The sequence below is a fragment of the Brachyistius frenatus genome, unplaced genomic scaffold (assembly GCF_029030835.1).
Source record: "Brachyistius frenatus isolate BFR_SWC_R1_liver_20210118 unplaced genomic scaffold, ASM2903083v1 Contig_17, whole genome shotgun sequence".
Classification (NCBI taxonomy): Eukaryota; Metazoa; Chordata; class Actinopteri; family Embiotocidae; genus Brachyistius; species Brachyistius frenatus.
The window spans coordinates 3,741,862-3,767,910 of record NW_027210616.1 but is presented as its reverse complement, the minus strand read 5'-3'; the positions used below and the strand labels follow the sequence as shown (position 1 = coordinate 3,767,910).

Here is a 26,049-nt window from a genome sequence, read left to right as displayed (position 1 = left end):
TGAGGTTAGAAACGACAGTGTTGATGTGCAGCAGGAGATCTGACAAAAAGACATGTTGACTGAGTCGTTTTCCCTCATGTTGGGATTTTGAAGGACACATGCAGAAACACAGAAAGGGAGGGTGAGGAGAGGGATTTGCAGGGATTTATTTAGATTAATCGTTGGGGGGAAAGAGAGCAGATTGTGTACACGCAGGCAACAAGCAAAGCTCACACTGTAGGGGCCCAGTGTGCACTCAGAAGCCTATCTGTGATCTTACACGTTTTATAATAACTAAGTGCACAAATGTAAAGACAAAGATCGACAATAGGCTCCTGTCGAGCTGCCAAATACAATAGGAATTTGAGTCTTCACGGAATCTGCCATTGTTTTGGGGATTTTTGTCTGACCATTGATGGCTTTCTTACTAAAAATGAATGGTGTGTGTGTGTTGAGTTGAGCCACTTGGGTCTACACTGTAAATTGATATTAATGCCATTCATGAGTTTATTATTGGCTACTTGCTTTGTGAAGTCACTGTCCATCAGTCAAAGTAGGTTTTGGCGTAGAAGTGGGGAGACACCCTGAAGACAGGAATGATAGAATAAAACAGCCTGAGGTGAATCTGTAGCCTACATTCGTATCAGTGCAGCAAATATGATGAGAATGATTATCAAGCTTTTCATAATAATGATATTCTAAAAAAATATACTGTATTTCTATCATTAATTAATAAATTAAAATCAACCTAATGTCACTGACAATAATAGTAATGATTGTTACTGTTTAATTAGATGTCTAGTATTACATACAGAATTCCTTTGTTAGGGCCACTTCAGAATTCCATTATGTAATCACCATCTAAAACCAAGATGAAGGGCCTTTAATTATTATGATTATGATTATAATGATTATTATTGTGATTATTATTATTATTATGCATAACTTAGTGTTGGTATTGAGACACATTTACCCACAGTGGATGAGATACGTCTGCTTTGGCACTGCTGTATTTGTTGCTGTAGTAGCAAAGATAAGAAAACACACAAACACTGGGTCTTACAGATAATTGAACAGCTCTGACATGGTAGTTTCTGGTAATAAATCGATGACTCGACTGGTGTTGTTGTTTTAGAATTAAAGCACATGTCTACCAGTAACTTACTTTAAAAAAATCTTTCTGCAAAAATGGTTGTGGATTGTGAACAGTATGTGACAAGAATAATTTGAAAATGTATGTATTGTATGATACAAAAACTGCTCTTTTTAGGTGATGACTTCCTTTGATCAGCATTTGGGCCAATGCCCATACGAATATTAGGGAGTAAAAAAAATAAATAATCCCATATCAATATATATCAGTGTTCTGTATATATGTCTGTGTAGTATATAAACACACATTATTTTTGCAACGATCCCTCGAATGTGAACATCAAACATTTTTGACATTTGTGACAAAAATCTTTATTGGATGCTGGATATTTATATTATCATTATTATTATTATTATTATTATTATTATTATTATTATTATTTTATTTATTTTTACAGTTTATGTTCCACTCTGACATCGGTGCACTGAAACAGTAAACTAATATTTAATAAAAAATTTTATAACCATGTATAAAAACAGCACAAATGAAAGAATTTCTAATCTACCCAAATATATCTGTGATAGGCCAACATAATATCAAACTTATGTATATATCAACATTATATTATTTTTGGGACCCTCACAAAAATAAATATTTAATTAAAAGAAAAAGCTAGGGGGTTCACATATTTTGCAAAATAGAGTGAAAAAGTTACTTAAATACAATAAATCCCTTTAAAAAAATGAAGTAATTTTTTTTTGTTAAATAAATATTATTGCGGGTGCTATACAAAATGGAACACAAACCCCCTTTTCTATTATTTTTTAAATTATAAAAAAGAAGCCAGATTTTTTTTTCCTGTGTATCCTCACTTTTTTTTTCTCTCTCTCTGACGTCACAGAGCCGGAAGTGTGCGCCGTGACTGCTGTTGTTGACACCTCGCACCCATAGCAATACAGTCACGCTACCATCAGACAGATGTTTCGTGCTATAAGTACGACAAGTTTTAGCTCGTACCAGTGACTCGATTGTAGAGTCGTGTTCATTTGGTGTTAATTTCCCGTTTCGTTGTCAGGTCGTCAGTTTTCAGTGTCCGCTAAAAGGCTGCTAACTTCGCAACGGAGCTAGCATTGGAGCTAACCTTTAATGGAGGAACTTCTCTAACGAGTAAATCATGGAGAGCAAAATGAAGCCCATCGTGTAGCCTCGAACCATTCGCCTTTTAATGACACGTTTATTTTCCGTAGCTTGTGCTTGAAACTGGTCTGGACAGCTCTGGAAACAAGGTATAATATCACCCGGTGACGGCTGGGTACTTTTGAGCTACTCAAAACTGTTGATGGTTATCTTGACTCAAATCATTAGAGGCTCATTTTTTATTTTTTTTAATATTTTTTTTCCCCCCCCACAGATGTCGGTGGAGCTGGATGTGTTCGTAGGTAACACCACTATCATGGATGAGGAGGTTTACCAGCTCTGGTTGGACGGATACACAGGTATGTATCACACCACGGTAACCTAAGGAGTGGATGTGATTTTATAGAGTCCTGGTGTATTTAGAGATGTGAGAAATATGAATTTAATTGAAATGCGGCAAAAAAAATAAAAAAATGTAATGGATCTCAAAATGATCAACTAATCAGAAAATAAGAAAAACATATTGCTGTTGTGTTTTATTTTTCTTCGGAGTTTATTCTACTCATTGCTTGCTGCTTTGTGAAATACCATCGAGCTGCAACGATTACTCAGTGAATGAATTGACAGAAAATGAATCACCTGTAACTGTTTTGATAATTCATTAATTGTTTTGAGTTATTCTTTCATGAAAAAAAAAAAATGCTGAAACTCTCCGATTGCAGCTTCTTAAATGTGAATATTTTCTGGCTCCTTCAGTCCTCCATGACAATGAACTGAACATCTTTTGATTGTTGACTTGGACAAAACTAGACATTTTAGGCTTCGACTTGAGCTTTAGGAAACACTGGTCGACACTTGTCACTGTTTTCAGGTTAAGATCAAACAGCTAATCATTCTAGAAAATAATTGAGAGATTAATTGATGATGAAACTATTTCTTGTTTGCAGCCTTAAAATACTGGATAGATTCACCTCTTTGGACATTTGGTTGAACTTTTGATTGGACTACGCTTTTGTTAAACTTGAGCGACATACATTTTTTTTTCTTTTTTTTTAATAGTTTTTAACAGTTATGAGCCAAATGTTTTCAAACACACAAATAATCCTGTAATCATCAGCAGAAATACTTCAGCATCTACATACTCATCCTGCACACCAATAGCGACAATATGAACTGTGAAGATGCAGCAGCTGATGATCGACAGCACAGCTTTAACTTTATGAGTACACACTCTACTTTTCTGTGATTTATCCAACAGTAAATGATGCCGTGAAGGTACGTAGGGAGGGGGGAGTGCTGGAGGAGTGCGAGGCAAATGCAGATGTTCTGCTGAGTGACACCATGGACCAGTACAGGACCTTCCAGATGTGCGAGCGTCTGCTGCACAGCCCGTCCAAACTAGCCAACCAGCTGCTGTTCCAGATCCCACCTCATCGACAAACCGTCCTCATAGAGAGGTGCAGCAACAGTGCTCTCATTTAGTTTCATTTAATTGTCTGATTTGTTTACCAAGATCTGGGTATTTTTCTAGGTCATCAGATGCTCTCATGTAATGTATTTATTATTCAAACCCCCTACTTTATTCTTGTCTCCTGACATTGTCGATTAAAGATTAAATACTGAGAAGTTTCCTCTCTTGCGTCTGTCTGTCCTTGTTTAGATATTATGCCTTTGATGATGCATTTGTCCGCGAGGTCCTGGGAAAGAAACTCTCCAAAGGAACAAAGAAGGACTTGGACGATATCGGTACCAAGACGGGTGTGACGCTGAAAAGCTGCCGACGACAGGTAAATACAGTCTGAGCTCCACAGTGATTGTTCATTTTCTTTATAAGTTTTAATATTGACAGTACTTAATATTAAAAAGATGAGTCTGCAGAATACATTTAGCTTATGAAACATTCATTTTGTAGTGTTTCTGGTCTGCCCTTCAGGTTTACATCAGCTGGACACAGTCCTCAATGCCTTGATTAACAAACTCAGCATGTTGCAGTTGATTTTAATTTGCTGCGAATGCCACATTTTTAGCATTTCAACAAGCTGATTTTCTCGCAGTGGGTACATTTTATCAGTCACAGTGCACAAGTCACATTGTCGTAATTCTGTTAATTGTCCTGCATCATGTGTTTAATTTCAGTTTGACAACTTCAAACGTGTTTTCAAAGTTGTGGAAGAGCTAAAGGGACCCCTGGTGGAGAACATTCATCAACACTTTCTTCTCTCTGATAAGCTTGCAAGGTAATCAGGAGAACCGAGCACAAACCTTCTTGTGTTAGTTTTATTTTTCAGAGAATTGCTATAAATCGTTTTTGTTGTAGTTTTTATGATGCATTACTGCATAGTTTTGCAACAAATTCCAACAAAACACAACATGAAAAGGCCGGTATTCGTGATATCTAAACCAGCGAAAGCAACTCTGATTATCTTGTTCTGTTTTGTTATCTCCTCTGTCTCCTCTGCTTGTTTCAGGGACTATGCCGCCATTGTTTTCTTTGCCAACAATCGCTTTGAGACGGGAAAAAGAAAGCTGCAATATCTCAATTTCCAGGACTTTGCTTTCTGTGCCGGACAGCTTATCAACAACTGGACTGTTGGGGCTATTGGTGAGGGATTTCTGTTGTTTCCTTTGGCCAGTTTGCCGACGTAAGATGTTAGGAGGCGCATTTTTAGATTATTTAACACATTAATCAAATGGCACTGTCTAAATTTGTCTTGGTTTACGGTTTAAATGGCCATAAAACATTAGTAGTAAATATAAGGAGAACAAAAATGTGAAATAAAATTTGAAACTGTATGACAGAATTTAAAAAGGGCTTAAATTCTGTTTCTCATTTCAGCACAAATGGTGCATTCTTTGTTGATAGTGAATAATGAATAACATTTCGAGAAGTGAGTCGTCAGTGAAGCCCACTGGCCACCAGAGGTCCTTCAGGTTTTGCAGGTCCTCATCAGAATGAGAAGGAATTTTAGTGAAATGAAGGTTCATTGAGTCAGGCAGTCTGAGTAGTTACATGATAATTAAACTGTACTTGTAAGAAAAAGAGAAAATATTACCAATGGCAATAAGAAGAAAACATCCTTTGGACTGATTTGACCGTGTCTGACTGGAGTTTTCTTTGTAGACAACATGGTGGAAGACATGGACGTCGATCTTGATAAAGAGTTTTTACAAGAGCTGAAAGAACTAAAGATTTTAATCACTGACAAAGATCTGCTAGATCAACACAAAAGGTAACAGAAACAGACTCCAAACACTGCAGTCTTTTTGCTGATTACTAAAAAAAAAAAATCATTCTGACTTTCTTATATAATGTTGTCCAGTCTTTTATGTCTGATTTCTCTGTTTGTCATCTCTCCTCTCAGTTTAGTGTGTACAGCCCTCAGAGGAAAGACTAAAGCTTTTAATGAGATGGAGGCTAATTTCAAGGTGAGAAACATTTCACCCTCTTGACCTCCTCAATGTCATCTAAGTTTTACCGTGGAATAAGAGTTTCTGAGTGTAATGCTTTTTTTTGTTGGTGTAGAATCTTTCCAGAGGACTCGTCAACATTGCCGCAAAGTTAACCAACACAAAAGATGTCAGAGATTTCTTTATTGATCTTGTAGAGAAGGTGAGTACTACTTAAACAAATATTATTTCTTTTTTTCCCCCTAAATTGTGAGTAAAGCCCAGATTTCCTGAGGCCTGTGCCAGCTTCAGTCTGCCTTTGAGACGGTGTGATGTAACCTTCTCCCCTCCTTTTCCTCCCCCAGTTTATTGAGCCCTGCCGCTCAGACCGATGGACAGCTGCAGACATGAAACTCTACCTCACTCACTACACCAACTCTGCACACATACTCGACACGTTCAAGTGAGTTAATGTGCTTTTTATTCTGCGAAGCTTATCAGGTGGAGCACGGCAATGATCCTGCCAGGGTTATCAATCCCCAGGGATATGTGATGCTAAAAATACAGTCATGATTCTGTAGAGAGGTTTGGGAAACCTACAAAATAACCCAATAAGGATATACACATTCACATAACGCTGCTCTAGCATGAACTCCTATGTTGAAATCCTTTCTAGAACTGATGTCCCTGTTCTACCAGTGGGTGTCTCCCTATCTCGGCCATGATTTCTTAAACTGTAGTTACCTTGTTTCTCCTGCAAACACTCAGGAATGTAGTTAAGGGTTTACACAGCCCTGCACCAGGACAAGCTTAACAAAGAGATATTCATAAAAAGAAGCATAGACCCCCCCTCCCCCCCCTGGTTACACTGAGGGGATAAAGATTGCCTCATTTACTCTCTTCACCCAGATTTCACAATTAGACTTTGTCATGAGCCTAACAGTACTTCCTATAATAACTTTCCGTTTATTCTCTGTGTCTCTTTTCTGACCCTCAGACATCAGGTTGTGTGGGACAGATACATGGGCGTCATCAAAAGCTGTATCTTCACAATGTATCACGACTGAGGCGTTTCCTTCGCGGCTCTCTCCTCTCTCCCCTCGGTTCGTTTCCCCCCCACTGAAGCCGATTATTTTGTTCCTGCGGTTGTTTGTTCGTTTCGTCAGTGGGGATGAATCTTGCTTCTGAAGTCCCATTATCGCTTCACCCCCCCCTCCTCTTTTTTTTTTTCTCCACGGGATAGCTTCCCTCGCAGTGTCTGTAAATTTGGTTTGTAAATAAAATTAACGTATTTACGCCAAAATGCTGTTCTGTTTTATATTACCCCCTTACGTCTTTGTGCTTTATGTTAGTGTTTATATGCAAGAGATGTTATCGTCAACCCAACCCAGAGTCAGGATTTACTGATCTCGTGAGTGTTGGGTGGAGATAAGAGACTGAGAGAAAAAGGAGATACAAATCATGCTGCAAAAGTGAAGATGCCAGATTTGTAAAGCCCTGCTTCAGGCGTGAGCATCCAGCACTTGGCATGAAACGCCATGGCGTTTCAGATTTTTAAATAGGACCAGCAGATCACATGTATGATGAACTGTTGACTTGAGCCAGTGTGAGATGTCCATGTGGTCATGGGAACTAGGGACCCACCAGGGGGGGGTCACAGTTGGTCCAGCCAGGGGGTCGTCAGTGTGATTTTATTTAACAACCCCCCCCCCCCCCAGTGATGACAACTGCCATCTCGGCCACCACGCAGCAACACAAGGCAGATAATTAAGGCCTAAAACCAAAACACTGGAGAACAAAAAAACAAAACGGGAGGAAAATGTGGCAATTGGTACCATTTTAAAAATACAATTTGGATTAAAAATATTTGGTTGTAAACCTAATTTCAGGCAATCATTTTGTAATGGATGCAACATGTTTTTTTTTTAAGTATCTTGGAAGGAAGGCTGCAATTTTATTGATTTTATTTTGTCCCCAGAACAAGGATGACCTTTAAGTTTGACTTTGAGTGAGACTTGCAACATCCTAACCAGTGTGCAACGCAACAGACTACAAATTTTGCCAGAAAAAAACATAACCGCCGGAAATGATTCCAAGTGCAGTAATAGATTAGTCATGTCCAAATAGAGAAGAGCAAAGTTGGTGGGTTGGTCAAGAGTCATAAAAGTCGTTTATTTGCGGCATTTTATTCCAGAAAGTACCACTCGTTTATTCTGCAAAATAAGCTGACAAATTTTTCCGAGTAGACCTCCGCACACTCTCTCGCTCTTCCACTCTCTAATTTTTGTCCACATTCCATTAACTTCTCTCTCCCCGGCTATAAATATCCTGCATGTCAGATTGGAAGAGAGTGAGGGCTTTAGTCACTTTATGGAAAGAAAAAAAAAGGAAAAAGATGGGGGAGGTAAGTATAGATAGATGGGGGGTAAATGGGAAAAGGGAGGGGGGGAAAGGGTGGGAGAGCTTGGGGCTTTTGTGAGGGTTTAGTTTAAATGAAACCAGGTGTGTTGTGGGACCAGTAAGAGGGGGCATTGGGTAAGAAGATGGGGGGCATGTGTGTGTGTGAAATCTGTGAGTTGTTGTGCCTGCGATTTGGACGGATTTGGAATTTTGGTATTTGGGCCGCAGACCAGGAATTTGCATCCTGGGGGGTCAGTGAGAGGGGGTTTGGAGAGTGGAGGATGGCAGCGCAGGGGGTCGGGGGAGGAGGGGGGTTGGGAGGGTAAGAAGGGGCTGTCCCTCTCTCCTCCCTCTCGCTCTCTCTCTCCTGCTCTCTCTCCCTCCCTTTGCATGTGTTTAGCTGCTCCAGCTGTCCTTCTCCCCACTCACTCTCTCAGGGTCATACAGACAGGAGTTTAAGGGACCAGCTCAGCCAGCAGAAGGAGACACTGGTCAGAGGAAGACCGAGACGCAGAAGACCCGCTGGAAAAAAGATTCATCTGTGAGTTTCCTTCTGTTTCTTTAGTGTCTTACAAGAAGGGATTCGTGTCAAACAGAGCTGCCGGGTGACTTTCTATGTTTACGAGCGTTTTAGGGAGCAAGTAACAGAGGTGAGAGACGAGACGTACCTCTTACCCACTTTTCTGGTCCAGGCCATACACGTCACAGCTGCACCGCTGCCTTGCTGTCTGCTCGCTCTCCCAGCTGGACTTGGCTCCTTACAGAAGCTAAGATAACGTGGCTAACAGTCTGTGTAGTTTGCTTCTTGGCTCTGACGGTAATAGGAGGTTAGACAGGAAGAGAGGCGGTGAGTCACAGGGCATGTATTATTGTACGGTATATTGCAAAATTGTTCCAGCTCATCCCTCTTGTATATCCCTCTTGTATAATATTTAAAGTCAGTGTCACAATCTCAGTTTAGTCACTAGGTGGAGGGAAACTACAGCTGGACAGTCTGGGTGAAGCTCTGAGTTTAATTTCCGAGAGACAAACAGGTGGCAACACATAGAAACTCCTCACAGTGCTTCACTACTATTTGACTGTGTATTTTTTTAAATTTTTTATCAAAAGTTTTTACAGTACACTCTTCACAGCTAACAACAGATGGCTCTGTGCTCCTGCTGTAAATCAGGTGGGATTATAAAAGCACCAGGAAGGAGCGCTGTACCCCTGAGGGCAGCCCATCATCTCATGTCACATTGTCTGCACACACTAATACATCACACACACTCTTCACAGAGCAGCATCACCACTGGGAACCCAGAACAGCTCAGGAGAGCTTTGTTACAGTTACAGTGTGTGAATTTCTCCTGCAGGCCACTATCCATCATTACCTGTGGAGTTTCAGGCTGCGTGTGAGAGGCAGACCTCTTGGTTGTGGATTTTGCATGTTCACTGCCACAGTTGTAACAGAGCGTAGCTGGAGCTCGCCGGACCACCATGTTCTCAGGATACTCCACGCACAGCCGAGCACAACAACACAAAGCTAGCCATGTATACACTACAAATGACCATCCTGTAGTCTACACTGTCTGTGTGTGTGTGTGTGTGTGTGTGTGTGTGTGTGTGTGTGTGTGTGTGTGTGTGTGTGTGTGTGTGTGTGTGTGTGTGTGTGTGTGTGTGTGTGTGTCTGTGTCTGTCTGTCTGTGTCTGTGTGTTCTTCTGGTTCCCATGTGGTCATTTTTATAAGCCACCTGACATTTTACTTGTTAAGTTGTACTGAGTATGTGAATTTAGAAATGGGTATGCCTGCTGCCCCAGAGGCCGAGCCAGGCTACAAATACTAAATATACTTGATTATTAATAATAATAATTCATAGAGCAGTAATATTTAGAGGTTTCAATTAAGGTTGCAACTAATGGATTTTTGCATTATCAGTTAATCTGCTTATTATTTACTCTATTTTCATTTACAGCCCAAGGCATCAGATGGCTTCAGACCTCTTATTTTGTATGACCAACAGTCCAAAACCCCAAAATATTCAATTTAATATCATAATAACAATGAAAAGCAGAAAATCCACATATTTGTGAGGCTCGAACCAACAAGCGTTAAGCATTTTTACGAGTAAAATAAAAATATCTTTTCTTTTGTCATTTAACTCTTTTAAAAAAACAACAACTTTTTAACAGATAATTCATTAAACAATTGTTAGAGCTCAAGTAAACCTGTGGTTCTCATGATCAATGGTGGTCGCACCCAGATAATGAACTCCTGCATCAGAGCTGCAGCTCTCTGACATCCTCCTACACATCCTACAGAGAGATGAGAGGTTAGGGGAGCAGTGACTGGAGGTTTGGCACCAGCTGTCCTCTTATGTGAACCATGGGGGGTTTCCCAGAACCCGATACTCTGGGAACCACTGCAGTGGCAGGGCATCCCAGCTGAGAACTGGCGCCCACATCCTCGCCACGGGCATTCCAGAGGTCCACCGCCACTTGATCTGCAGTAGCAGCGGGGTCACGCCCATGCATCCCCGCTGCCCACACTCAGTGGCCAGTGAGTGACTGGACCCCGGACTGATGGTCAGTTTGTTTTTGGACGGTTTCGGGTCACATTCATGCCGGTTGTAAGTAGCTGCCGGGCCAATTCAGAGAGGTCACGTTCTGCGGCCGTCTGATTGCGTCGTGGTATGTGTTACCGTCTGGGCTTAGAGGCTGAGAGCATGTTATGCTGTTTGGCACCGTGCAAATGTTGCGACTGGCCTGTGATGTCATCTATCAAGTATTTGAGGGCGTCCAAGTCACCCTGCGGCCTTCTGTTTGTCCCAACCTGGAATACAACAATAAGCAATTCCTGCAAATGTGGCCTCTGGAGTTTATATTATAGCGTGAGTCTGTGCACGTAGACAGCCAGTGATTATAACTTTCCTGCCATGTATTTTAACTGGAGCGCACTTACTTTGCAAACAGCACTTGCTGAGACTTTTCTTTATATTACTTGAATTGGTCTGTTTTCTTTCAACCTCTCAAACTCTTTTCTGTTTTCTTTTCTGTGCCAGGGCCGGAATGGGTGATTTGTTTACATTTAAAGTCAGTTTAAACGCTTATATAGTTTCTCCACAGGAACATTCACTGAGAGACGGTTGTGTCTCTGCTGGGAGAGAAGCCCAGCACTAAACAAACAGAATACAATTCAAATCTACCTAAAAATACACTTCACTGTAGAAAAACCCAGAGGCGGTAAAACTACTCTTTTAACAATGTTAGAATTCTCCATTACAGGTAAAAGTCCTGCATTTAAGGGGATATATATATATATATATATATATATATATATATATATATATATAAGAAAAATCCACTTAAAGTATCCAAAGTAGAAGTACTCATTATACCTGATGGCACCTTTCAGCAGATTCAATTATGCAGTCCACAAGGTCCTGAAGGATTGCTATTGTTTTATCTTATGCATACAAGATTGTATTTTGTGTTTTTGTCTCATCAAACAAGATAAGAATTATTTTTTTTCAGGATACCAGCATCTCAAGTTAGAGCTTTCTCTTTATTGTTATTTACTGTTAGTTACTAGAACTCTACACACCTCCAATCTGTCCACATAACTACAAACCACCTGTGTGGGTACGCAGGGCCTTTTATAATCCATCATGTTTAATGAACCATGTTTTATGTGTAAAATCAAAGTAGTCCTGTCAGATACATGTAGTGGAGTAAAAACGACAATATTTCCCTCTGAAATGGAGTGAAAATAGTACTCAAGTAAAACTGATAATTAAGTACTTGAGTAAAGGTACTTACTTTCCACCACTGGCAAAGACATACGCCTCTTCCATTAAGCAGACACAATACAGCGTCTAGAAAAAAAAGGAGATTGAGACAAATGAATTCCAAGTTTAAAACTTTGAAACTGAAGCTGCTGAGCAGTGGACGCTGCTATAAAGTATGCGAGTAATGGCCAGGATTTATGTGGCCCCACCGACGCAGCTCTGATACACAGTAAACCGAATGAACTGTAGGCAGCGCTGAGTGAGACTGTCATTCCAGTCGCTGCCTGTCTGCAGACAGAGAGGGCTTTCTGTAAGTAGCTAATATGAAAGTATTTCTGTGATGTTGACTCGGTTATTTTCGGCTGAAGGTTGGAGGACGTCATGATGTTTATGTTTTTACCTGGCACTGTGATTCATTACATTTATTCTCAGTACGATCAAGAGGGAACTGTTTGGTTGACAAACTGTGAATTTCTCGAAGTCCAAGACGCTAACTGTTCGTGTTGTGACTGACTTCTGAAAAGCTGGCTGCAGCGCGTTTTTCTTCGAGTTGATTAACCATCTCAGCTGTTTGTTTTGAAACAGAATCAAACTATTTTGTGATGTCTGAGTTTCTGATGTTGTTCTTTTTAACGTTTTTTTTTCTTTCCTTTTGTCTCTCTCTGAAATACAGACACCACTTCTCGACTGCTCTGCACATCACAAAGTCTTGTGTTCAGGGCACCACCACCTGCCTGATAGTCGTGTGTGTGTGTTTGTGTGCATGTTTTACGTGTGTTCCTGACCCATCTCCCATCAGTTAGTGCATTAGTATGCAGGGTGTTTGTGTGTCAGTCTTGTGTGTGTGCATATGTGTGTCCGTGCTCCTCCGCTGTGCGATTTCACAGCAACACACAGAAAGTGACACCTACACGGTAAGGATGGATGAATCTCTCTCCCTCTTTCGCTCTTCCTCTCGCTCCTTTCTTTTTATTTGCATCTTCTCGCTTTCCTCTCCGTTATATATATCACACCTGTCAGTTAATATGACTATTTTTTTGTGTTGAAATGTTTTCCACCAAATCCTCTCTTTTCTTCTTTCCACATAAATGTGGTCATCGCTGGGGTTAAATTTGGTTTTAATACCATGTTTCTTGAGGCCTCAGATTTTCTTTCCATTCAGGTCACAGCAGTCTTTTTCCCATGAATGATAATGACCCTTTTTCCAAACAGTGGCCTTAAATACTTTGTTTTTGAAGTGACATTTGGCTGCAGGAAAGTAGTTTAAAACGTCCTGAATCCTTTAACAGAAGCAGACTTCTCGTCTTTTTGCCCCAGCACTCCCACATGCATACAGAGGAAAGAAGTTTCTCCATCCCCTGCTTATTTTATCATGTCCCACTACTGAGGATTTATTATGTATTATGCATTTTATTATGCAACTACTTGGCTCAGAGGGACTGTTCACATCTTTCTTTCCATCAGTTTCTCACTCTCTCTCTCTCTGCTGCTTTTTATAGGAATGCACAGATGGGTATCATTGGGACCCTCAGACTGAGCACTGCAAAGGTAAAGCCCTCTCTTACCTGCACTAATTCCCCTCAGCAGCTCATTCTTATGTACATTTATTGGTTTGATTGCCCTCTTGCTTTGCAAGCCCTGCCTTGTCTTTTTGTTTTACACTCGCTGATTCAATTTATGCGTCTCCCGTCAGACATAAACGAGTGTGAGACCATTCCTGATGCCTGCAAAGGGGAAATGAAGTGCTTCAACCACTACGGAGGCTACCTGTGCCTTCCCCGCTCGGCGTCAGTCATCCCTGCTCCAGAGCCCCCCATCGCGCCCACCGAGGCCTTTAACCCCTGCCCTCTGGGCTACGAGCCGCAGGGAGACAGCTGTGTGGGTGGGTGTCTGGTTTGTTGGTCCTGGGTGGGTGGGGGTAGGGGGAGGTTGGAGGGGTTGGAGGTGGACAGGTGGCCACAGGATGAGTGATCATTAAGTGTGCTTGTGCGTGTGCGTGTGTGTGTGTGTGTGTGTGTGTGTGTGTGTGTGTGTGTGTGTGTGTGTGTGTGATTGTGTAAATTTATTGTCGGCGGCCACAGATTGTGAGGGACAGGTGGCCGTGGCAGGTGTTGGGACTGGAGGCAGCGTGTTGGTGCAATCTGCGTGGGTGTGAGTGAGTACGAGTCCGCGGGAGGCAGACAGACAATGCAGGAATTTGGAAGATTTCGCACGCAGACAGCTGCTGTGTTTTAAGAAGTGGATTTGCAGTGAGAAACCTACTGCCGCTGGAGGACGTTAAGGTGTCCGCCCGCGTGAGGCAGCGAACATGACTCAACATGATATTCTCAGCTGTCGGGTGCAAGTGAGGGGAACATTGTGGGCATAGCCGCTGACAGTCAAACTCTACCTGTCAGTCATGCTGGATGATGCAGCGTTTGCTCACAATAACCACGTTTTACATGTGTGTCTTTGCTTCTCTTCACCCACAAACACAGATGTCGATGAGTGTGAACGAGACGAACATGACTGCCAGCCCAGCCAGCAGTGTATTAACACACTGGGTGCCTTCACTTGTCAGTGTCCGGACGGTTACCGCAAGGTTGGCACAGAGTGCATTGGTGAGATTACCAGAATATCTCCTTGAATTATTGTATTCAAGCTTAAATATGGCCATTCAGGCCTGCAGTTAGTTATAACCTGCAGGAGTGAGCTTAAAACCCTGAATATTCCTTCTTCTATTTCTCTCTCTCTCAGACATTGATGAGTGCAGGTACAGGTACTGCCAGCACCGCTGTGTCAATGTCCCCGGGTCCTTCTCTTGTCAGTGTGAACCTGGTTTCCAGTTGGCGGGAAACAATCGGTCATGCATTGGTGAGTTTTAAGATCATTTACGTAAATAATTGTTGCAGCACAACAGTGTAAAACTCCACTGTGAGTAAAACTCCTGCATATGTAATCTTTCTTACAGAAAAGTATGAAAGTATTAACTGCAAAATGTACTTAAAGTATCAAAAGTAAAAGTACTTGTCCTCTAGTAGCAATGGCCCCATCAGAGTAGTATTATTATGTTATATAATAGAATTATTATTGCTGATGCATAATGATGCAACACATACAAATAAATGTTTTTGTCTGTTTGGCATGCAAATATGTCCCCAAACCTTATAAACAGTCTGCCAGTTTAATCTGTACTGATATATATATTTTTTATAATAATAACAATGAACTTTATTTGTATATCACAAAAAAGTTGTGGACTATAAATAAGCTGAAAAATGAAATATTCAAGTATAATTACCTCACCACTGTCACAGCCACTGTCAACAGAAATCAGACAAAAGAAAGTCACTCGACAACTTTCAGTCAGTTTCACTTTTATACTCAAGTTTTAAATCCTGACAAACATCAAAGGCTCAACAAATTTCTTGAGTATTTCTGTGTCAAATAAAATATTCACGAGGACATATGTAATGAATTCAGATGAGAATTATTGATTAAGGGTTGAACTCTGACAAGCGAATTTATCAAATCTGTCAGTTTGATTTGATGGGATTTGACTAACAGACCCGCAGCTGTCATCACTTATTGATCCAATATTGCTAAATTCTAATTGGTCCACAGATGTACAGTTTTTGACATTACATTGAGTGTTTAATCTAGAATCTATCCAGGAAGACAGTAGCTCCACCTGGCTGATTCTTAGCTGAGGTGCTGGAACCATGTCCGCACACTTAGATCCAGGTTTTAAACTTTCATTCCATCAGATCTTCATCAGAAAAACAATGTTGTTTCAGAACCTATAAAGTTTTTTTTTTGGACTCATCGGTCGCTCATGCAGCATTCAAAGTTGACCTCTAAATACTGTGGAATCCTGCTTCCCTCCTTTCAGATGTGAATGAGTGTGACATGGGTGCCCCCTGCTCTCAGAGGTGTTACAACACATACGGCACCTTCCTCTGTCGCTGTGATCAGGGCTACGAGCTCGGGCCTGATGGCTTTGCTTGTAACGGTAAGAGACCCTCTCTGTCTATAATGAAGGATTACGGTGTGATATGTGCACTTCCCTGCTCTGTTTCCTGTTGCTCTTGACGGTGGACAATTAATAAAACCTGAACCCGTAACTCGTCAGACATCGATGAGTGCAGCTACTCCAGTTACCTGTGCCAGTTCCAGTGTGTCAACGAGCCGGGGAAGTTCTCCTGCATGTGCCCAGAGGGATACCAGCTGCTGGGCACCAGAATGTGCCAGGGTAAGCACCCCCGCCTCCAACACCTTCCCCTCAGATTCACAAACGCTGCACTGAGTCAGTTAGTTTTTTTGGCAGCAGCTCCGTTCCAGTTCGCGGTGTCTCGTCCTGTTCAGTCAATGCTCATTTGCTGTTTGTCTCCTGCAGATATAAACGAATGTGAAACGGGAGAAAATCAGTGCACCGACACGCAGACCTGTGTGAACATCCACGGACGATACCAGTGTGTGGACAACAATCGCTGCCAAGACCCTTACGTCCAAGTGTCTGAGAAGTGAGTGACACCTCATGAAAGCTCGTGTGTGTTCATGCACAAACACGCACCTTTTCCCAATTACTCAAATATGTGCTGGCCATCACCTCAGAGTATAATCAGTCCCTGTGTTGAATACATTTTAAACTGCAAGATTACGCCAATTACTTTTTCCACGTATGAGTCCAATTTTGCAGCCTTTTTCTTTTGAACGTGTTCCAGTGCAATAAGAAAACTATTACAGCTGCGAACAAGTGCTGGCTTGGTAACAGGTGTGGGTCACTATTAACATATCCCAGATGATTTGGTAGTATAAAATGTGTTTTAGAAAAACATGATGGAAAAAAGGCTACTGTTCAATATGTTTAGATTTGAGGAGAACTCTCCTCTCAGTCATGTTACTCCCTCTGCTGGCGGATTTATAAACTGACGGTGATGTTTTCCTGCACCAAACTACCACTTTGACAAATACCAGTTATTTTACTCAAAGTGGACTCTCACCTCAGTTGTTTACTCGTCTCTGTGTGTCACCAGCCGCTGTGTGTGCCCCGTCAGCAAGCCCGCCTGTCGAGATCTGCCTTTCTCCATCGTCCACCGCTACATGAGCATCACCTCAGAGCGCTCCGTCCCCTCTGACATCTTCCAGATCCAGGCCACCAGCGTCTCTGCGGGGGCTTACAACACCTTCCGCATCCGCTCCGGCGACGAGAACGGAGACTTTTACATCAGGGTGAGAACTGTGAGAGAGTGTGGAGGAGAGTGTGATGGATTATTAGTTCAAGTTACCAAACGACCTGCTGACAGAACCTGTAATCGCAGCTCTGAAGCTCACAGTGCACCAGTTATTTTTAGGCATAGACAGAAATAAGAATGAAAAAGTTCAAACATTGGACTCTGGTCAGTTTGTTTATTTTGTACTTTATACATTTATTGATCATTTCTTCTACCATTGAATTAACATGGTTGGTGACCAATCATTAAGGTGCACACACTGCAGCCAAAAACCTTAACTGATCGATCAAACAAGAGCTTTTGTGTCACATGATGGTGGGTGCTAATTTAGAGGATTTTGTTTTTTATATTAAAATTATATTTCTCATCATTTAGTACCATACCGAGCTCGACTTTACCGAATGCGTTGTCAGTGAAAATCGGAGTTCCCTGTGCCAACTTCTGTGTGGGTATAAACAGGAGTTGTATAGTCAAACACGTCTGTACATTAATAATCCAATCAATAATCTCTGCGGGTTTTTTAAAACTTTGTTTCTCAAGCGACACAAAAAAGATGTGGCGAATAAACTCAGTTAAATCTCATAGAAAGCGCGAATTCTGTATAGATTGTGTCTATCTGTACTTCAATTAAATGCTTAGATAACTTTCTCACTGGAATTGGAATTTTTAGTTAAAAGGCTTTAAAGCTGTTGGGTCGTTTGCTTTCATAAAATCAGACAGTTTGTACAGAAAAAAACCCAAATAAACAGAAAGAATGGTTGAAAGTCGATGCTGAATGGGTCTTAATATCCTGATGGATCAAGCTCCAAAAACACTGGCTCCAACCTTTCCCATGATGCAATTCTGTAGTCGATTCTCCCTGCCTCATTAAATGCCCACAGGTTCGGTTTGTACCGCAGACTTCCTGCTAGAAATTTAAAGTTTTAAACTTACTACGAGATAACCCAGAGGGCATCATTAAAAGCTCCTCCAGAGTCACAGAAGACATAGCTACACTAGAAATATCATTGTATGATGATTTCTTTTTTAAATATAGTCTATATTTATATATATAAATATTGCCCAGTTTGGGTCAGGCTCTCGCTCCAGCTCTTTTTCTCCCCCTGACAATTAAAATAATCTTCATTTGTAATAATCAGCAGACTGCCCCTTTACAACATTAATATGGAACATTGCAGCCCTACACATGTGGTTCACTCACTTGTGATTTTGCTTTATGTGACTAGTCAGACCTTCTCATGAGCAGCCTGTGTTCAACTGGCTGACATTTACCTCACTCGTTCAGTTTTATAGCACCAGTAAAGATTGGACAACTTGGACTCGTAACATTTTTTTTTATCAATTCATTAGCTTTGGTGATGAAATTTCCAGCATAGCTAAACCGAATGTCAAACAGAATAAGTGAAAACATCTGTGCGGATGTGCAGGACCTTTCAAACAGGCACATCACTTCTATAGAAGACATTTTGAGATGCTATAGTAAGAAAAGCACCAGTGTGAACACTAAAAGTAACTGTGGCTGAATTCCCTTTAGCTGCTTCAGTGTCTGAGTCCTGGCGTCACACTGTCGTCTCTGACTGGGACACGCGTATCGAACAGAGCCATCGCTCATGGGATCAGTAGCACCTGCTGTGAAAAACATCTGTCACCCCCGCTGTGACGAAGTGCACAGTAACATTTGTTTTGTCTTCTGCAGCAAATCAATAACATCAGTGCCATGCTGGTGCTGGCCCGCGCCGTGTCGGGGCCCAGAGAGTACACGCTGGACCTGGAGATGGTGTCAGTCAACCCTCTGGTCAGCTACCAGGGCAGCTACCAGACCAGCTCTGCCCTCAGACTCTCCATCTACGTCGGGCCATACACCTTTTAAAGAAGAAGAAGAAAAAGAAGAAGAAGAGTGGAGGGACACAGCGAGAGATGGCAGAAACACAGATGCAAAAAAATGAAGCTGTAAAATAGAAGCGGTCGATTGCAGTTCAACCAGTCACTGTGATGTTACACCAACAGCATCTGTACTTAGTCGCCCAAAGGAAGTGACACTTTTCTGTCAGCCCATATTATGTGTAAGAATATACATGCAGTCTCACCGATAAATAGCAGCCTTAAAATAATTAGTCCAGTCAAAGTTGTTCCCTCGTGTTTAATCTGGAGGTCTTCCTGTTGTCATGTTTAGCGTTATTTTTTTTTTTACTTTACACACATCTGACATCATCTTTTGGTGGTCAGAGAACATAAAAGGGATTTTACTCTGAAGATTTCTTCTCTTCACATCTGTTCAGGGTGATAACAAATCTGTGTGACATGTTTCCTTTCTGCCTTCAGCTGGAATGATTGACGCCCCGCGTCGACCAGTTTACATCCTTATCAGCAGTTTGCCTCTGTTTGTCACTTTATTCTTGTCAGACCTGTTTCCTGTTGACAGACGCGATGCAGTAACCACTCACATCAGACCTCAGCACCCACGCTCCTCTTTCCCCCCCTCCACTGTTCATTTATGTTTGAGCTCACCGTCACTGCTGTCTCTAGGTTTGTCACATTGGTGATTGTGTTGTACTTTGTATTTTTTTTTTTTTTTTTTTTTTTTTTTTAAGATTTGAACCCAAATAAAACAATATACCTTTTCACCCATGCTCCAAAAAAAAGGTTCTGGCGCCACAAATTCCCATTCAACTTCTTTCATGAAATGAGAGTCAGATTCACTGCTCGCTTCCTCCCGAGCTCTCCCAAATATGGTCAGTTTTAGCTCAGAAATAAGCAAGATGGTGAAGGCAAAAAAAAATCCTCAGAAGGGAGGTCACTGGGCTCACTGTTGCGCCTCGTGGCCCTTGGTGGAAAAACACACTTACAACAACTGTTCTCTCCAAGCAATAGCAAATAGCTCAATGGAAACAGCCTCTTGGTCACTTTGACCATCTGGGACTGTCTCACAGATGTCTGAAGTTCACACTCTAACCAAAGAGCACTGTCCCATCACAATGAGCCCAGTCTGCCCTAGGTCCAACATGAAAGGAAGAGGAAGAAGTGTGAACAAGCTTCTTGTAGAATAAGCAGAACAGAAAACGCAACGATGGCTGAAACTGCTGGCAAAACAGAAGCAAAGCAAAAGTTAACACCGGCCTTGCTCTCCATTACTGGAGACAACTGATGACGAATAAGAGGAATGAAGTTTGATCCTGAGCTCGCAACGTTTCCTCCAGACTGGTGAATAAACAGATTTTAATGCTAACATTGGCCATTTAGCAATAGCTTATAAAGGGAACTAATTGGATAAAATTACTGACAGCGGTAAAAATATTTACTGCTTGCTGAGTCTGCAGTTCAGGCCAATTAGAATAGTTGCACGTGGCTAGCCGAGTTAGGTCGTCATCTAGCCATCTACTAAACCGAGGGAATTTTCCGTAGCAAACAAACCAGGTGTACTGACCTTGTTTAAACACTTGAGATCAGATCTTTAGTGCAGCTAATTATAACACAAATCATACCTAAAAACAGTGGCATGGTCGTGCTGTGACTGTTACCTTGTTACAATGGTCTTGCTACAAATGAAGATAAGCAAGCTATAACATAAATTATAGGTTTATATTATATATTATCACCATTTTTTTTATTTTATTGATCCAACAGATACGATGTAACTTTACAATCATCTGTTTTTTTTTGTTTTTAAAAAAATAGTTCAAAAGTAACACAGCAGGGCAAGAATATGAAGACTTGTATCAACCAGCTGAAACTTTGTCAGACTGAGGACAGATTGAACTCTACAGTGACTCACTATCGCCTCTTAAGGGTACAAAGAGGTATTACAAGTAAATCTGACATATTGCACCTTTAAGCTGCCATTAACAGTACTTTCACACAACAATAGAGCAGATCATTTGCAGTGTGATCCAGTTTTCTAGCTACACCGCATCAGCTTAACATCAACGGGAGGACCCACTGGCTTGATACACGGCTTCATCCAAATCCCATGCAGAACTCATGCACTGTTTGTCCACCTTCAACAATAACCAGTAGCTGTATCATACATTTCCACACCTTTCTCTGACTTAATACACCTTTAAACTGAGTGAAACCTTTCTCTCACCCAAAGCAAAGAGCAGCAGTATCCACCATCACTGCTTATCTAGTTCCACCAGAATTCAGTCCCTTACGTCATATCAAAGGAAAGAGCATGGTTTCCTCCGAGCTGGTATGTTAGAATAAGAGGGCGGGGTCTACGGGGTCATCCGGTGGCACCCTTTTAATAACTGGTGTTTCGTTGACTTGGTACATGACACCCACAGCTGTGTGCTCGAGCATCCCAGAACCACCTCCTCTCTACCTGCACCCACACTCGACACGAGCCTCCCAAGCCAAGATATATACAGTATGTGCTTCTGTCTACAACACCATGCAAGCGAACGTCATCATTATTATTTCTGCCCTGTCTAAAAACGAGCTCCGTGCTGTAATGAGATAAAATGCAGGATCTTGGTGTAAAAAAAAAAGACAGAAACATCACTTCCTATTTTGATTCTGCTCATCTTCATTAATGATCTAAAATGTTTCCTTCCTGCTTGAGAAAGAGGCAGATTAGATCCTAACATCCTTAAATTAGGGAGGAAAGGCACCAAATGGCTGCAGTTTAAATTACACAACACTGAAGCTGTGTTGCTTCTGTTCTATTTTTTACTGTCACAGCACTTCACTCGAGTGCCAACTGATTCTCCTGACCCACAAAAAAAAACTAAGGAAAAACAGAGAAAGAGAGGGAGAAAAAAGAGAGAGAGGGGGAAGCCCTTATTTCACAGTCCACTGATGTTTTCTCCACCCAGTCCTACACACAAACACACACAAACACACCACACACACCTCCCATCTGTCCTCACTTGGGGGTGATGACTCACACGCAGCCCTGTTTTACGTAATAGCAGCAGACAGCGTTCAGCCACCAGGGGGCAGCAGACCCTGCAGATCTCCTCTGCAGCAGCAGTCCAGGAATAGCAACAACATGAGGAGACAGTGTTGGTTTTATAACCTAATTGGCCAATGAGCCTACATTTTCTACCGTTTTCCACGAACCCATGCACCTGTGGGAGGAAAAACTGACAGCAACCCTGTCTACTCTTCAAAAAATACTTTTGAGCAATTTCCAAGCTCTGAAACATGTTGTATATACAGATTTATTCTTGCATAACTTAGCACCTTGTGAAGATGGAGACCAAAGATGACAGAGCCTAGTGATGGCGTTAAAAAGTGCAGTAGGGTAGGACGTGTGTGTGTGTGTGTGTGTGTGTGTGTGTGTGTGTGTGTGTGTGTGTGTGTGTGTGTGTGTGTGTGTGTGTGTGTGTGTGTGTGTGTGTGTGTGTGTGTGTGTGTGTGTGTGTGTGTTCGTATTAGGGGGAGAGCAGCCCTGGCATTTCCTGTTGCCATTCAGACTGAAAGAAAATCTGACTGAAGCAGGTTGACACAGTCACCGGTGAATTCCTCGACAGGACAAGCCGCCTCTGGGCTACACCTGTAAAATGTCACTGAAAGAGACACACTACAGAGAGACACAAAACAACTGCAAAATGACAACAAAGAGATGCAAAATGACTAATTAGAGGTGCAAACTAACAACATAGGGATGCAGAATGATTGTAAAGTGCTGCAAAATGACCACAACACATGCAAAAGACCATACAGAAACACAAACTGACTAAAACCAGATGCAAAAGGCCTAAAAATAGATGCAAAACAACCAGAATAAGACGCAAAATGGCTAAAAATAGGTGCAAAATGACTAGAAATAAACACGAAACAACCAGGATAAGATGTAAAATGGCTAAAATAGATACAAAATTACCACAAAGAGGCATAAAACAGCCACACAGAAACATAGGATAAACACAAAGACAGAAAACGCCCAAAACAACATAAAGAAATGGAAAACTGTTGTCGTATCTCCTGTAGTTTGGGTGTGCTGCTCCTGTGTGAAGGGTGGAGGGCCTTTTACAGCAGCTCAGCAGAGTGTGAGTGAGCATCTGTGATTTTGTGTGAGCGCAGTAATGTCATTTGATGGATCAATGGAGCATTTCAAATGAGTGCATTAGTATATTCATCCAGTGTCCATATGAATCTGCTTGTATTTGTGTTTATGAGTGTGTGTGTGTGTGTGTGTGTGTGTGTGTGTGTGTGTGTGTGTGTGTGCAGGATGTGGGTGTTTACATTGGAGAGCATGTGTTTAAGAGTGGCAGTGCCCACACAGATGAGTGGGAGGAGTGTTTGGGGTGGCAGTGGGGAGTGTTGGAGCGCCTGGGCCTCGGTTTATTGGCACCTTGGCCGGAGCATGATGTCATTTCTGGGCAAGTCGTGCCCTGTAGGCCGCAGCGGGGCGATGGCGTGGGTACGGAGGTGGAGAAATGGAGGCTCATGTGGGGCGCTGATGACTCCAGTGCGATAGAACAAACATGGTGGCCATGAAAGACATGTCCCCATGTTGTACAATCATGTCCTGTCCCTCAATTTGAGACATGTTACCATGTTGGAGGAGCAATCTTTCCCCCTTTGATCTCCTCCTATTGCATTACAAAAAGCTCTCGACGCCTCCCCCTCCACTACAATACAATGCAGGTATTATATTTATGAATGAAAGAGCGAGGTGGAGTATCATTTCCCTCCACCCACAACCCCGAGCACTGAGATTAATTCATTAATGAAAAGAGCGGGCCGTGGAATCTGTGGGACATGAAAAGCGGACGTATAATACGAGGAGGGCTGAGTGATTAGGGAGTGTAAATTAGTGAGGGCATGAGGCAGGAAATGGTTCTCTCTCATCTGGATATTTGCATAGAGTATCTATAGATATGGAGAGAGGGTGATGAGCGGGGGAGGACAATTACAAAATATGACAAAAACAACAACATCAATAACTAATTTAAAAAAAAAACAAGCCATGATTCTATTCAGTGTCTTTCACATACAATTTACATTGAAACTAGTGTTTTATTTTTCCATAAAAACAATTAGAAATATGGAAAATTAGTATTAGTATACTCTGTATTTAAGTTTTAGGTAAACTAAAAGCTTCCCTTGGTAGAAAATAAAAGATGAAGCCAGGTCATGTTTTGCCTTGAATTAAATGAAAAACAGTATTTACATTGCTAATGAGCTGCTGTAGTTTTTAATCACGAGATCCTCTTGGGTTGTAGCAGCAGAGTAGATCAGCTAATTTGAGAAAATAGAAACACTGATATCGCAAGAGATGTATATACATCCAATTTATGTGTTTAGAAGGAACAGCTTGATGTGACGATATTTTGTAGACTTAACTTAAACTATATTGCATTATACAGCAAGATGTTTCTGTTATTCCACCCACCATTGATATAAATTGGGAAGACAAAATAATAGAAACACCCGTTAATTTAATGCAACATCCTCCAACATGAACATATACCTTCAACAAGAACTGAACATTAAAACCGTCAAACCCGTCAGTCCACTAGAGGATACTGTATCACTGTCACATTTTTCCTCGGCTAGGCGTGAAAAGTACACCCATGTCCAAGAAGGAGGTCATGTGATGAACTACAGAGTGGTCAGAGTCGGGGAGCTCGAAGGTCGTTGGATGGACACATAACTTTTTCCTTAATGACCGGTGTTTGATTCAGTGAGAAAGCAAAAGTCAACATAGATTTTTGTTTTTTTAAGTAACGTCAACTAGTTACTTTTATAACGTACCGTATTTAATTTACAAGTTAAGTAACTTAAGTGATGTTACTTAAGCAAAGTTACTTATTTTAGCCCAAACCATGATCTTTTTCTAACCCACACATGCTTTTTGGGGCGCCTTACTTTTCACGCTGAGGGGAGGCATAATATGACATTTACACTGTATTGTCTCGTGGACTCACAGGTGTATTACACGCCTCATTGTGATGTCAGGTTGGACATATAGCAGATTTAATGTTTTTCATGTTAATCATCTTAGCTTGACACGTTAGTATGAGAAAATCATTATTTTTGCATGTATTTGAACATAAAATAAAGTATTGGACATATTCTCATTTTAACCTGATGATGATACCAGATTAAAAAAAAAAAAAAAGTCATAAAATCTTATAAGTTATTACAATTGATCCTGCAGGGATCAATAATATCTGAACCGAAATTCAGGGCAATTTTTCCAGTAATTATTATATTATTTATTATACTATTATATTATTATAAATAATAATTATATATATATATATATTATGTATAATATTATAGATTATATAGATATAGATATATTATAGATTTCACTCCATATCATTGACTGTATTGTTTACATTAAAATCTACTGGGATTTAAATGTTTGACTGTCTGAAGATGTTTCCACACATAGTGAGTGTTGATTGGATTTTCCATTGTTTAGACATAAATCCTGTGGGATCTTCTACTTTGAAAAAATGTAATCACTTCTCCGAGCAGGTGTGACCTCCACATATCACACAAAGGGCTTCCATGTCCTGCAATACAACACTTCTTGTTAGCTTTAGAAATAATTAGCTTATCAGTCTGGTGCAATTACAGGTTCAGTTGCTGGGTATGTTCACTACCTCGGGTCAATGTAATCGCCAAAGAACACTCTGGGAATTTAGTGCAGGTTATTGCAGCGAGCAGTATGTTGGATCACATGTCAGTGATGAACAACAGTGTGATTAAAAAATATGAGAGGATGACTGCACAAACTGCATGTCCTCTGACTGAAGTCTATGTTGACATACAGGTGCAAACGAAAACACGGAGGCCCCCAGAAGCACTCATACAACATCTTTATCCGCCGTTGTCAATCAAACAAACAGAATTTAAACTGAGATGTCGGATTACATGAGAGTCGCTGAGATAGATTTATACAAGGCTCCAAGTTAGAGACCCATTCCTACTTTACTTTCCTGTTTCTTTACTCATTGCGTAAATGTGGTTACCAAGAGACGACAACGTGTTGCTATGGGTGTGTGGGTGTAGAGCGGCAAAGAGGGACCGATGCTGAAAAGACATTCAGCCCTGAGAAAAATAACAGAAAAGAAAAAGTGAAAGGTATGTGAGCGGCGGGGAGCAGAAGGCT

General features: G+C 41.3%; 2 protein-coding genes across 2 annotated transcripts; both read left to right on the top strand.

Annotated features, from left to right (window-relative positions):
* The first annotated feature begins 1,982 nt into the window (after window positions 1–1,982).
* On the top strand, window positions 1,983–6,899 carry fibpa (fibroblast growth factor (acidic) intracellular binding protein a). Its single transcript, XM_069694400.1, has 12 exons — window positions 1,983–2,239; window positions 2,320–2,358; window positions 2,484–2,568; window positions 3,468–3,666; window positions 3,870–3,996; window positions 4,346–4,446; window positions 4,678–4,811; window positions 5,331–5,439; window positions 5,572–5,635; window positions 5,733–5,819; window positions 5,962–6,059; window positions 6,594–6,899. The coding sequence occupies exons 3-12, from the start codon at window positions 2,484–2,486 to the stop codon at window positions 6,661–6,663; spliced, it is 1,074 nt and encodes a 357-aa protein (XP_069550501.1). The 5' UTR covers window positions 1,983–2,239; window positions 2,320–2,358; the 3' UTR covers window positions 6,664–6,899.
* A 1,568-nt stretch (window positions 6,900–8,467) lies between these two features.
* On the top strand, window positions 8,468–19,052 carry efemp2a (EGF containing fibulin extracellular matrix protein 2a). Its single transcript, XM_069694399.1, has 11 exons — window positions 8,468–8,541; window positions 12,437–12,677; window positions 13,263–13,311; window positions 13,457–13,645; window positions 14,241–14,363; window positions 14,500–14,616; window positions 15,635–15,754; window positions 15,875–15,994; window positions 16,139–16,265; window positions 16,779–16,974; window positions 18,673–19,052. The coding sequence occupies exons 2-11, from the start codon at window positions 12,576–12,578 to the stop codon at window positions 18,844–18,846; spliced, it is 1,317 nt and encodes a 438-aa protein (XP_069550500.1). The 5' UTR covers window positions 8,468–8,541; window positions 12,437–12,575; the 3' UTR covers window positions 18,847–19,052.
* Window positions 19,053–26,049: the final 6,997 nt, after the last annotated feature.